The sequence below is a fragment of the Delphinus delphis genome, chromosome X (genome assembly GCF_949987515.2).
Source record: "Delphinus delphis chromosome X, mDelDel1.2, whole genome shotgun sequence".
In the NCBI taxonomy this organism is placed as follows: Eukaryota; Metazoa; Chordata; class Mammalia; order Artiodactyla; family Delphinidae; genus Delphinus; species Delphinus delphis.
Window position 1 is genome coordinate 106,082,345 of NC_082704.1, and position 14,916 is coordinate 106,097,260.

General features: G+C 38.7%; 1 protein-coding gene across 2 annotated transcripts in view; it reads left to right on the plus strand.

Annotated features, from left to right (window-relative positions):
- Positions 1-11,216, plus strand: part of APOO (apolipoprotein O) — a 58,088-nt gene extending 46,872 nt beyond the window's left edge. For both annotated transcript variants that reach the window (XM_060003125.1, XM_060003126.1), the window contains 2 exons: positions 7,499-7,564; positions 10,979-11,216. In XM_060003125.1, coding sequence (XP_059859108.1) covers positions 7,499-7,534 — 36 coding nt within the window. In that variant the 3' untranslated portion in view covers positions 7,535-7,564; positions 10,979-11,216. The remainder of the gene's footprint in view (positions 1-7,498; positions 7,565-10,978) is intronic.
- The last annotated feature ends 3,700 nt before the right edge of the window (positions 11,217-14,916 follow it).

Below are 14,916 nucleotides of genomic sequence, written 5' to 3' on the forward strand. Positions count from 1 at the left end.
TGGTCATTTACTGATATAATCACAATACCATTATCATGCTCAGGAAAGTTGACATTTCATTGTTTACATAATCATTATCTAATATACAGTCCATAGTCAGATTTCCTCAGTTGCCACAATAATGTGCTTTCCTTCAACAATTTTTAAATTGATTTTTTTATCGCTGAGTGAATTATTATAAGGCACATACCCTTGTAACCATCATCTAGGACAAAAACCCAGAATTTTGCCAGCCTCCCCAGAAGCCCTTCCATGTAGCTCACCCCAATCACATTCCTCTCTTTCCATCCAAAACTACCTACTATCCTGACTTCCATAGTAGGAAGTAACTTCCCTGTTTTTCTTAATGGCTTTATCACCTAAGTCTTTATCCCTGTCACTTTAGTCTTGCCCATGATTATTTCTGACTTGATATTCCTTTTAAGTCACTTAATCTACTGGTTCCCCTTCCATCCTCTTATTTTCCTTACACTGTATCTGTTAAAGGAACCTGGCGTGTCGGACCTGTAGAGTTTCCAACAGTTTGGGTTTTGCGGATTGCACGCTTACGGTGCAGTTGAACGTGTTCCTTTCTTCTCTACGTTTCCTGTAGATTGGCCACTGGATCCAGAGGCTGCCTAATCAAGTTCGTGTTTGATCCTATTGGCAAGGCTATAGGTCTATGTAGGCATCTAAGTTTTTGCTTCACTTTACCATTTTGGTGTTAGTGGCTATTGAGGCTCAATACCTAGACCTACTGACTCACTGGGAGTTGGAAAATGGTGATATTCTATTTCTGTCATTTCACATAATAGCTAGAACACTTTAATAAGGAACTACTTCCCCTCATATACTATTTAGTTACACAATTATAGGAAAGTTAGGATAAATGCTCAATTTTTGCTCTTGTTTATCTGGTTTTCAAAATAATAAATTGGTTCCCTCTCATCCTCAGAAGGTCACCAATTAGTGGGGTTTTTTTGAGAATCATTTTGAATTTGTAGATTTAAATATATTTGGGTTTGAATGCTTTGTATTTCTTATCCTTGTTGGAGTTCAGATTGTTCCATTTTGGCCAGTAGAAGTTGGCTCTGCGTCCTTTTGACATGACACAAGGACTCTGCAATAGTTTCCTCGCTGTCTGGCATGTCAAAATGGTCTCAGAATCTCTCATTGTTGTTTTAATGTATGTTCCTTTGATTACTAATGAGGTTGAGCATCTTTTCACATGTTTATTGGTTTCTTCTTGAAATGCCTGTTTATGTCTTTTGGCCTTTTTTTTTTTTTTTTTTCTGGTACGCAGGCCTTTCACTGTTGTGGCCTCTCCCGTTGTGGAGCACAGGCTCCGGACGTGCAGGCTCAGCAGCCATGGCTCACGGGCCCAGCCGCTCCGCGGCATGTGGAATCTTCCCGGACCGGGGCATGAACCCGTGTCCCCTGCATCGGCAGGCAGACTCTCAACCACTGCGCCACCAGGGAAGCCCTTTTTGGCCATTTTTCATGTGGGTCATTAGTTCCTTTCTTAATGATTTATAAGAGTTCTTTATTTTTTCCTAGATACTAATATTTTTGGTCACATGTTTGCAGATGTCTTCTCCCAGTTTGAGGCTTGTTTCTTCAGTTTTGGTGCCTTTTGATGATCAGAAGTACTTAATGTAGTTGATTCATAGATCTTTTCCGTTACGGTTTTCACTCTTTGACTCTAGATGTTTAATAAAAGCATGAAACTATTGATTGTCCGTTGCTAATCTGAAACCCTTTCAGAATAGTCCCAGCTCAAAGCCTGAGTTTCAGAGATGGAGGCTATTTGTGGGTGTCAGGCTCCAGGGTCACAGATAGCTCTTTTGGAGTTGTCTTCTACATTAGCCAAACACAGCAGTGTGTTTCATTAAAAGTCATGTTTAATTTTCACTAGATTTTTAAAAAATGTGACAAGTTACTATCAAAGAATTGTAGAATGACTGTTAAAGACCAACAATAACTAAAAAGAAAATTCTTAATAATTCTTTGAAGGTAAGGAAAATATAAAAGAAATGTAAACCTGTTACTAACATGAAAACTGAGCAGAACTTCTAAAGCTGAGCTTTTTATAGTTGTATTCAAGCCTTTGCTGGCTCAGCAGGAAATTGAAAGGGAAGCAGCAGCCATCAATCTGAGTAAATGTGTCCTGCTTTCTTTTTCTCCATTCGAAATTCCTTAGCTTTCTAAACACACTCAAGTTTTGCTGTAAGTTATGTGATTTTAAAGTGATCATCTTTGAAATAAGGCAGTCACAGAAGGAGAAATACTTCTGTGAAGTATCTAAAATGAAGTATCTAAATGAAGTATCTAAAATAGTCTAATTTATAGAAGAAGAGAGTAGAGTGGTGGTTGCCAGGGGCTGGGGGGAGTGGAAAATGGGGAGTTGCTAATCAGTGGGTATAAAGTTTCAGTTATGCAAGATGAATACATTCTAGAGACCTGCTGTACAATATAGTGCCTATAGTTAACATTACTGTATTGTACACTTAAAAATTTGTCAGGAGGGCAGATCTCATATTAAGCGTTCTTACCACAATAAAATAAAAATAAGGACAATGTGGTGGGTTTTCCATAAAGCTAAATTTGTTCTGAATTTGTGCCCTTTCTAGTTTTTGCTGTTTAAAATTCTAAGAAATAAAGGTACTAGGCAATGATTTTTCTTTTTTTTTTTCTTGGCTGCATTGGGTCTTCATTGCTGTGCGCGGGCTTTCTCTAGTTGTGGGGAGCAGGGGCTACTCTGCGTCGCGGTGCGTGGGCTTCTCATTGCGGTGGCTTCTCTTGTTGCGGAGCACAGGCTCTAGGCGCACAGGCTTCAGTAGTTGTGACACACAGGCTCAGTATTTGTGGCTCGTGGGCTCTGGAGCGCAGGCTCAGTAGTTGTGACGCACGGGCTTAGTTGCTCCGCGGCATGTGAGATCGTCCCGGACCAGGATTGAACCCGTGTCTCCTGCATTGGCAGGCAGATTCCTAACCACTGTGCCACCAGGGAAGTCCCTTTCTTTTTTTTAAAACATCATTACTTAACAAAATAAAAAGTAAGAAATCCTGAAAAAAAAAGTCTGCTTTTTCGAAAGGCATACACTTTTGGTATGAGGAAAGGTAGACAAGGCAGGATGCAGCATGGCCTGGTGGCCAAGAGAGTGGACTCCAGAGTGGGTGCACCGGGCTCTTCCCCCACTCCCACCCCACCCCCACCTCTTACAAGCCTTGAAACCTTGGGAAGTCGCTCTGGTGCTCTTGGGAAATGGGGGTAGTACCTCATGGGGCTGTTTCAAGGATTGAGTTTATCCATGTGAGAAGCTGAGAAAATGGACAGACTTTAGAAATGGTAACCATGATAGATGTCATGTGACATCTGCTTAGGAGAAGGTAACATTTCCTCATGGAAAATGGAGCCCTAGGGCTTATTATACTCCTTAGTCAAAAGTCCTCCTATCTGTTTTAGTTTCCCATTGCAGCCATAACTAATGACCACAAATTTACTGGCTGAAAGTAGTACAAATTTATTATCTTAGACTCTGTAGGTCAGGAGTCCGGTGCTAAATCAAGGTGTCAGCAGGGCTGCATTCCTTTCTGGAGGTTCCAGGGGAGAATCCGCTTCCTGCTCCTTGAGGTTGTTGACAGAATTTAGTTTCTTGGCAGTTATAGGACCAAGGTCTGCTTTGCTAGCTGTCAGCTGAGGGTAGTTCCCAGCTTCTAGAGGCTGCAGCATTCCTTGACTCCCAGCCCTCTTCCTTCGTCTTCAGAGCCAGCTGCTGCAGATGAGTCCTTTTCATGTCCCATTTCTTTGACCCTGTCTTCCATCCTCTTAGACTATAGGAACCCATGTGATTCGATTGGGCCCACCCAGATAATCCAAGATAATCTCCCTATTGTAAGGTCAGCTGGTTAGCAACCTTAACTCCAGTGCCACCGTAATTCTCCTTTGCCATGTATGGTAGCACAGTCACAGGTTCCAGGATTAGGGTGCAAACATCTTTGAAGGGGCCGTTATTCTGCCTACCACATCCAGTGAACTGGAATTTCACTGGGGTCTGTAACAGGTCATTTATGTTTACCTTTTATTTCCTCATCAAAAAAGTTAAGTGACCTACCACATAGGATAGGTAGTTTTTTTTTAACATCTTTATTGGAGTATAATTGCTTTACAATGGTGTGTTAGTTTCTGCTTTATAACAAAGTGAATCAGCTATACACATACAGATATCCCCATATCTCCTCCATCTTGCGTCTCCCTCCCACCCTCCCTATCCCACCCCTCTAGGTGGTCACCAAGCACCGAGCTGATCTCCCTGTGCTATGCGGCTGCTTCCCACTAGCTATCTGTTTTACGTTTGGTAGTGTATATATGTCCATGCCACTCTCTCACTTCGCCCCAGCTTACCCGTCCCCCTCCCTGTGTCCTCAAGTCCATTCTCTACGTCTGTGTCTTTATTCCTGTCCTGCCCCTAGGTTCATCAGAACCTTTTTTTTTTTTTTAGATTCCATATATATGTGTTAGCATACGGTATTTATTTTTTCTCTTTCTGACTTACTTCACTCTGTATGACCGTCTCTAGATCCATCCACGTCACTACAAATAACTCATTTTCGTTTCTTTTGGGATAGGTCATTTTTATTGAGCACTTGCTGTGAGCTTGGCCCTGTGTGCTAACTGTATGCTCAGGAAGAGTCTGTGAGGCAGGTTCTATTATTATCTCCATGTTATAAACGAGGAAACTGCATTTTGGAGGAGTTAAGTAATTGATCAAAATAATTCAGCTGGTGAGGGGATCAGACATTTCAAGTGGATTGCTGTACCTCAGAGGTTTGGCTAGAAATCCCCCTTCATATGGCAGTGCATACTAATTAGAAATAAATATTTTGATTAAAACAAATGTTTCAATTTTGCTAATAGAAATTATTATTCATGTGCATGGACATGGTAAGAAAATAAAATTTCTACTGTAGCTTAGCCAAGTTGACACATAAAATTAACCATCACAGTGCAGTGCTATTTAGCTTATTCCTCTAGCCCTTTGCAATCCAATATGGCAGGCACCAGATGTTGACTACATGAAGTGTAGCTAATCTGAACTGAGGTATGCTGTAAGCGCAAATTCACACCAAATTTAGAAGACATGGTACAAATAAAAAGATTGTAAACTATCTCATAATTTTAATGTTGATTGATGTTATATTGATTACATGTTGAAATAATAGTATTTTAGATGTGTTGGGTTAAATAAAATGTATCAATCACTTTAAAAAAACAATGAAACCCAGTATGTATTGAAATTAGATATAAGGAGAATGGTTGCATTGTAAAATATTTTAAATAAAACTGTCCGAAAATGCAAAAAAATTTGATTTCTGGCTTGTGCTAAGTCACAAACTGTCTTTTGAAGTCAGAATGTTGTTTTTGCTGAGATGATGATGGTTTCTGCCAAGAGAGATCTGATTTGTAATAGGGTGGATGGGTTCAATACTTCATTAGTGAGATATTTGACTGTCATGTTTTGTTATACTATAAGTGATATGTAGTCAAACAAGAAAAATTTCCTAGCAACAGTTGTTTTCTTCAACCAGAAGAATGTCTTTATGTACTCATTTTCTTAATGTCCAAAGGATAAAAAAGTTTATGAATTTAGCATCTTATATTCTTATCTTATTCTAAGATAGTATATCTTATCTTATATTTTTGATTAACTAAGTAGGGAACCACATGGTTTTTATGACAGACCCAATTGTTGGACATAGTTATCTCACTTGCCTTCATAAGCCTCTTTTTATCTCTTCTTCATTAATTACATACCCAAACTTTTTTTTAAACACTCATCAGGTCTCTAGGTTCTAGCTCATTTCATTTGTTTATTCAGCAACTGTTTGAATACTGTATGCTAGGAGGTCCTAGGAGTATTGTGCCCTCATGAAACTTAAATATATTTGTGAAGGATTCAAACATGAATGAAAGAATTACACAAATCAGGAAGTACATGGATGCTATCAATGTGAATAAAAGGTTCTTATCTGAATCGAAGGGCAGAGGACAGGGGAAAGCCTTGATCTAAAGGATGAATAGCATTTAGCCAGACCAAAATTGGGATTGACCAGTCTAGGTCAAGGGATTTGTTTTGCAAAGGTCCTATCCCAGGAAAGAGCTTGGCAAGTTGGAAGAGCAACAGCAAGAATGCCTCTGGGGTGTGTGTGTGTGTGTGTGTGTGTGTGTGTGTGTGTGTGAGTGAAAGTGGCTCTCAAGGAATAGTGTAAGGCATAGGCGCTGAGTCCTGTAGAGCTCTGTTCAGAGCAACAAGTAGACCTGGATATTGTGTGATGATCCACCAAGCAATACGTATGGCCTCTTTCCCCAGAACTCCATCATCAAGGGAATGTGGTCTGTAGGTAGGGTGACCATATAATTTATCATCCAAACCAGGATACTCTTGAGAGTGAAACGGGGCACTATTAATTATGCTGGGACAATAAGTATAAACCAGTATGTATAACTTGGGCAAGCCAAGATGTATGATCACTATGCTTAGAGACAGGTTCTCAACCACTTCAGTAAGCCTGAAGTTGCCTAGGAGCCATGCTCTGAAATTACAGGGTTAGGCGTGTGTTCCTGCTTTCTCACATTCCCCCCTCCTTCACCCATGGATAACTCCGAGAGAAGGTCACCAGCAGAACCTGCACCAAGTCTAGACCACAGAGTCACAGCCCTATTGCCCACCCAACTACAGCCTAGTGTTTTTCAGATTGCCATCTCATGAGAGCTCAGATCCTTGACGTACATCAGGTCTTATTAATGTGTTTTCAGAATTAAAGTCTTAAAAACATCTGGGAAAGCAAGTAAGGCCTTAAACATTTAACACGTGAACTTTTCCCACTAGAACCTTTCCTACCTTACTTTTCATTGATGACGTGACCTAATTATATGTTCCCAGATGGTGGCCAGGTGGAATGGGTGCCGTCTGGTTATAACCTCTTCCAGAGTAAACATGTTTTGTGATTTAGCCCCTATGTTGGATGATATACGGAGCAGAGTACCCACAGGAAACCGTCCCATAGGTGTGAAACCTTTTTTTTTTAGTTTCAGATCATGATGACTATTCTTTTTTTTTTATTGGAGTATAATTGATTTACAGTGTCGTGTTAGTTTCAGGTGTACAGCAAAGTGATTCAGTAACCTTCTTTAACAATTACAGTGGCATGAAGTAGTAAAGAAATCTTTTCACTGTTGATTGGATTTTTTATCAAATCAGCTGTTGGCCGAATCTGTGTAGTGAGGATTAATGGAGCTTTATTTCCTGCTCTCCTCTGTGCCTGAGTCACTTTCTACAGCAGGGCCCTCAGGGAGCCCTAGTAATTCCTTCAGTTTACCGAGACATGGGTCACTTTGCATCAGATAATATTCAGTCACAAGGTGAAGATGTGCACTTTGAAACAGTCTACTATTTCTTTAGAAGTTTTACTGTTTCTTTTCAAACTGCATTAATATTCTTACTTTCTGTTTTACAAGTCGGAAAATGTGAAGAATTCACCCGGAAATAAGTAGAATACTCCATGCTCTGCCCATTTTAATCAGGTAAAGAACAAGAAAACTCTGTGGTTATTTTTAGCATTATTAGCACCAATTGAAATGACTTGTCTTTAATTAATTTAATTTGATTAATTATAGCCATTTCAACTTCGTGTGGACACATAAGGGTCAAGATGATATTTCATTCCATCTTTAATTTCTGGGCTTAAGTGCTGTGACTTTTTAATTGTGTTTGTTCCTGAGAAGTACCTGGGTTTTTTATACAAGCTAGAACTCGACATTTGGGATTTGTCTATAAACCTATTTCAAACAATTATTTCCTAGGCTTATTTTTTTTTCAGACAGCATTTCACTATAGTAAGCACAGTTGTATGCATCTAATAATCATTCAATAAACATTTGCTGAATGCATGACTATTGTAGAGAAGCTCAAAATTATATAGAGTAAGTGACATAGGGAATTCATAGGTGTCGCTGTCTTTCTTTGTGGATTTGAGTAACTTGAGTCTAGAGAAATTTAGGATAGTATCTGATAAAGTCAATCAGTGTGATTTCTTCTGGTCGTATACTCAATTCACCATTTGTTTTCATTCATATGTTCAATATTTACCCATTGAGTACTTGCTAAGTAGAAAACACTAGTTATGTTAATATTATTTTGTGTATATATTAAAAATTATATAATAGCACTTATGATTTCATGGTAATTAGATTATATTGAATTTGGAAACAATCTAAATATTCAGCTACAGGAAAATGGTTTAATTATGGTATGTCCATAAAGAGGAATGTTATTATGTTTCAATAATATTTAATTGCATGGGAACATATGCACAATTATTAAATTTAAAAAAAAAAAAGGCTAGTGTGATACATTTTTAGAGAGGATAATGACCAGGAATACAACAAAAATTTAAGTATGTATCTTCAGATAGTAGGATTATGGATGATTTTTATATTTTTTCTTCTGTATAACTTTATGTATTTTTAAATTTTTTGCAATGAATATGCATTTTCTTTATAATAGAAATTTGTTTAAAAAAATCAGTGTCACATTTATCATAAGGCATGGCTACTATTTAAAACTCATGAAAGCTCTGGGTTTGAGGTTTTCTTTCTCAAGTTGTCTCTGTGTTTTCAGAGACCTAGAGAGTCATATAATCTTAGAATTTGAAAAGGATCATCTGGCCCAACCCCCAGCCTCAAGCGTAAATTCTCTGTAGCCCTGTGTGTTCCCACTTTTCACCTCCACTGATAGGAAAAGCACCCCACAGGACAGCCATCTTTGGGCAGTCCTAATTTTTAGGGAGCTGTTTCTTATACTAAGCAAAAATACGTCTCCTTGTAACTCCTACACAATGGTCTGATCTTGCTTTAGCAGTCACAGAAAATAAATCCAGATCCTCTTTCACATCACAGCCTTTCATATAGTAACCCCAAATCAGCATTTCTCAAATTTTGTTATACAAATTACCTGGGAAGTTTGTTAAAAAGCAGAGGCGTAGACCCCACCGCAGAACTGGCATCTCTGGAAAGTGGAGCCCGGTGTGCATCAGATATGCTGTTAGAAAGGCGACTGGTGGGTAAGCAGCCAGGAAGTCACACATGTCCTTCAGAGACTTTACACTGAATATGGTTATATTTCTCTACAGGGGCAACGAGCCACAGAATAAAGGAAAACCATGTACATATCCACTTCATTCTTTCAAAAATATTCTGGGCCAGAGTTCAGCTTACTATATACACAGCCTTGATTTCATTTTTAATTTTTGTTAGCTCTTTATTGGAGACGTAATTTTTAATTATAAAAGTGATACATATTTGTTGTAAAGAGTTTTTTTAGATAAATATTTTTAAAGCTTGTCTTGTCCTCCATTCCTTTCCCAGAGGTAATTTCTGTTGATAGTTTGGTACATCATTCCAGACTTTTTTCTTTATGTGTAATACACACACACACACACACACACACACACACACACACACACACACGTGCACATGCACATGCACACGCATCCATACATGCTTTTGGGTTTTTGATAGAATGAGATCATATTCCTTGTACTGTTTTGCAAGTATACTGAAAGCTCCATGCAGGCACATAGTGCAGTTTTATTATCACACCTGAAGAAATTAACACTAATTCCGTAATATCATCTAATATTCAGGTAGTTTGCAGATTTCCCTGATTGTCTCGTTAATAACTTTTTACAGTTATTTTGTTTGAGTCAGGATCCAAACAAGATCTGCCACTGCATTTGACTGATGAGTCTCTTAAGTCCCTTTTATTTTTTTGTTTTTTAATTTTTTTACAAAGATATAAACTGTCTTTATTTTCAGATGTCTTAAGTCCCTTTTAAACTGTAATAGTTCCTTCTCCCTCATTTTTCTCTTGTCATTTATTTGTTGAAAAACTGGGCTTATTTTTCCTTTAAATTTCCCATGCTCTGGCTGTGGCTGAGTGCATCCATTTAGTGTCATTCTGTTTATCTCTTGGTTCCTCTCCTCTCTGCATTTCCCATAAACTGATAGTTGGATCTGAAGGCTAAATCAGATTTAGGTTCAATTTTTTGGTAAGAGTACTTTGTAGACAGTGTCATGTTTAGTTATATTGAATGAACTTGCTTTTTTTTTCACTTAATATGTTGTGTACATCTTTCCCTGTTGGTACTTATAGATCTATCTCATTCCTCCTTTAGCTGCTTCATAATTTCCTAGTATGGACTACCATGATCTATTGAATCCTTATTAATATAGATTACTGGCAGTTTGTAGTTTTTTTTTAACAATGCAGTAAATCTATTGAATTCTTAGAGAAGTTCAAAACAGGTTAATAAACAGAGATAGAAAAGGTAAGTTAGTGGTTTAGATGTTTAAGAATTTTTAGTTTTATATTAAAACTGAAATATTTATAAACCTCTAATTGCTAAGTAGGTTCATTATGTATTAGGAAAAAGGCAATCTGGAGAAGAGTTGGTTTGTCTTTGGTGTCTTTGGATTTGATGTGTGTTTCATTCCAGAAAAGAATGATGGGGTGATGTGAGGAAAGGTATGCGTCAGACTAGCAATGATGTAATCATGCTCTCCTCCAGCAGATGGATGGAAATGTAGTTGTTTGGTTTTCAGAAGGGGAGCGATGTAGTGTGTCCTGTGCCATTTAAGCGTTTATTTTTAATTTATTCACCCATCCATCTGTTTATCTCAGATACCCAGCTAGCTGAGAATCTGCATGTAGTATTGATGTAACACAAAACCTTTCTGGTTTTTAGTGTACCCATTTATAAAATGGGAATAATTACAGATTTCTCTGGCTCATTGTCATCCTCATGGTCATATAATGGTATTATAAGTATTTGATATGATCACTTAAACCTAAAGAATTTTCAAACTGCAAAACCTTAGAGCTGTTTTTATTTTGGGGGGAACTGTTTATTTATGGTTTTCTTTTTCTTTTATTTATAGGTAAACATTGGAAACTCCATATGATAAACCAGTATTTCTACAGAAAAATGGCAGAGAAGTCAGTACTGAATGTAGTAAGTTGGCATTCTTCTTCAGGAAAAACTATACTAGGCCTCTTTGTTATCTTGGGTGATGCCATACTCCAAGTGGACTAATCTGAAATTCTTTCACCTAGAGATAATGTATAAGTCTTAGAACTCCTCATTCTCATGTTGCTATTTATGTACATAATTAAAATTCTAAGTTAAAAAAAAAGTTGTCCTGCTTTTTTTTCTCTTATTATTTATTGAGTGACAGTTTAAGTGTATCTGATGTCCCTGTGTGTGTCTCTGAGTGTACCTGTATGTGTGTGGGGGGGTATGCGTGTGTGCATGGTGTGTGTGTATGTTAAAACCATTCACTCTGCTTCTTAGCATCAGCTGTCAGGCAGTCTCCAAAGGTCAAGTTGAGAAAAGTGGCTCTGGAGCAGAGAGACGATGCTTCTGTTGCCAGCACAAGGAGCAAAACTTGTAAGTAAAAGTTTGCCTGACCCTGATGAGAAGACATACAAAAGAACAATGACCGTGACCCCTTATTGTGTGCCATTGCCTCCCAGCTTGTACAGATCTTCCAGTTCTTGACTGCCAGCGGGAGATGCATAATGACGTAGTCTCTGTCCTCTGCCAGCGGAGGAATGGTATGTGGTTGTGTGTGTTGGTTCTCTGTATGTAGGCCTTGTATTTGCCTTTGTGGCCTCTAAGTGCACAGCTCATTGAACTCCGTCTTCCCGGTGCTGGTGGGAACAGCAGGAGTTTCTTTTGACTTGTCAGCCAGCCAGGAAGGATGGGTGGGGAAACTATATGAAAGAGGATTGAGAATTTCCAAATTTCAGTCAAGCTTAGAAATTATAAGTCATCTTTGTATTCTTATAGTGTCAATTTAATTCCTAAATTGTTGACCTTCCAGAACTGATAGCAGTTGGTAGGATAGCAATACACAAATGGAACATGCACATGTTAATGTTAAATACATTTGACAGAGCCAAGATGACAGGAACGGTGCCAGCATTGTTACTGGATTAATGAGCTGAAGCATATTTGTCTCCAGAATAATCCCCCTAGTGACCCAGAAATCTTTTATTTCCTGCTATACTGAAATACTTTCGTGTTACTATACCAGTCAACCAAATACATTAAAGCTGTGCCTAAATTATAATATCTCACTATAAATATACTATTATTGTTTCAGGCTTTTCCCGTTGCCTTGGCTTCCTCTGTCACCTCCAGAAAGTAGAGAATCCACAGGTTTCCTCACTCTTGATCTAGAGAAGATGAAGGAATGGCCCCCACCGCAGTGTGCTCTGGAGATCATCAATCAAAAGGTGTTTCAGAGTCTCCTAATTGGAAGGTATTACTTCCATTTTTAACACTTTAGTCGTGTTGAAACACTGCCTTAAAATCTCTTAACTCCTCCAAGGACGGTGGGTCTCACAGAGCTGGCACCCAGTAGTATCTGGCCCATATTTAGGATAACAAGTGAATCACCTCCCACCCAGGGCAACTCAGTTGCTTTTATGCTATGATCTTTTCCTTTCATGGCTGTTTGTATCCAGTGCTGCCTTTTTTTGTATTTAATACTTTTTGCATGCCTTCCATGAACTTTGAACTGCAGGGAATATAAATTTTTCATATTATAGTATCTTACATTTCCCTAGCTGTTTATACTTTTCTAATGCTATTTTCTATCTTTCCTTTTTGGCTTATTTCCTGACCTCAGTGCATTTGTACTCTGTTTTTCTCTGTCCTGAGGTAATACTCTCTACTTACATTTACACTCTTTACTCTGTTTCTTATGACCATTTTTTCTTAGTAATAAGACTGACTCTCAATCCAATTTATCTCTAACTTAATCAGGATGGTTCTATTTGAATAACTTTAGGGCTTTGGAGACAACGTTCTCTACCATACAGAGTGATTTAAGCTTCTCTGAAGAGACAGATGTGGCATGTTTTATTCTGTAATAATGTGTCCTAAGAAAGATTGCTTTGTCAAAAATCAAGATTTAAAAGCAATTGTTTCAGTGGGAAAGAAAGAGACTAGTGGCGCTAAAGAATGCCTTCATCAATCTTATCACCTATGTCACGCCTTGGGACAGAGTCAAAATAATAGTAGTAGATAGAAGAATCGAGGCCCGCTGAGGGACCACCCACCCAGGCAGTGGACTAGCAGGTGCCTGGGCTGCTGGGTCAGCAGCTTTTGTGCTAAGTGCAGTGCTGGATCCCAGCCCAGTAGAGGCCTGTGTGATGCAAAGCACTTCCCTAAATGGATCAATGACATTATATCTAAATGGCTCAAAGAAAATTCAAAATATATGTAAAATGCCTGTGTTCACATATAGAGATAGAAAAATGCAACTAGCTTGTGGTTAAATAGCAAATCTGTGACAGTTAAAATTAGACCAAGTAATGAGTAATGATGATTTTCATTAGTTTAAAGATAAAATTCAGAATGCTTGAGCTCAGCAAAAAAAAGAGATTATGTTTTCCTCATTCTCCTATCTTGATGAACACACTTGGCACAATCTTTTGGAAAAGGCTAGGTATTTAGAGGAACATTTTCGTCTGTGACCAGCACTATTCATGATTATTTATAGGAGCTGAGGAATTTACTGTGAGTGTACGTTTTCACTTTTTATTTAATTCATTGCACCCACCCAAGTTAATGCAAAAACCACTGTCAGAGGGACCAGCAGTATATTTGTGGGACTACACCCTCATCCGAGGCTTAATTTTAATTAAAAGTAAATATTTGCAATAATGGTTTTGTTCACCACTGGTTGAAAGAAACTTGCTTGAGGTTTTGGTTTTCACCCTGTCTACCTCCTGTCTGATGTTTTGTTTCCCTTCTGAGAGGTTCAGATTTCAAGTCAATAATTAGCCAGCACATAGTTCTAAAGGTACAATTAGGTCAAACTCCAGATATAACCGAAGTTCAGGCTTATTTAAGTTTATGAAATGATAGCCAAGCACATTTCTCAGTGGGAGAAAAGTTTGTTTTCATAAACAAGCGTTTCACTATTTCACATTTTGTTCAGTGCTGAGTCACCTATATTTCACATTTAAGGGCCTTTATCATCTTAATCAGCTCTAGAACTTAGTTGTTCAACTTTAGCTGTGACTCTTGAAGGCAAAAGAAAAGCGAAGGAAGTGACTCTTCTCCCTGCCCACCCTCCCACCTGTGACGTAGTCTTCAGGCTCAGCATTGGCAAAGTCACTCCGTAAATTCTCTCTCCTCTCAGGTACACCCTGAAGGTACACACTGAAGACTCACTTCAGTGCTGGCCTGTTTTGGGAGTGTACAGGACAGGTGGAACAAAAAACAAATGCAAAGATGGAGGAAAATCCAGGATGCGAAGACTGCTCCCCACACTCAAAAGTGAAGTCATTAGTGAGTCCTTTAAATGCTTATTTGACACAATACTGGGATTTTGTTAGTGACCCCAAATTTGAGTGTGGTTGGAGGAATGATTTTTTTAAAATAAATTTATTTATTTTATTTATTTTATTTTTGGCTGCACTGGGTATTTGCTGCTTTCTCTAGTTGCGGTGAGCGGGGGCTACTCTTCATTGCGGTGCACGGGCTTCTCATCATGGTGGCCTCTCTTGTTGCGGAGCACGGGCTCTAGGCACGTGGGCTTCAGTAGTTGCAGCATGCGGGCTTAGTAGTCGTGGTGCGCGGGCTCTAGAGTGCGGGCTAAGTAGTTATGGCGCACGGTCTTAGTTATTCCAAGGCATGTGGCATCTTCCCGGACCAGGGATCGAACCCATGTCCCCTGCATTGGCAGGCGGATACTTAACCACTGCACCACCAGGGAAGTCCTAGACAAGATTTAATGTCTTATTACTTTCAGTATGAATAGGAATTTTAATGTCTGGCTAAGAGTAGTACCAGCTGAGATCC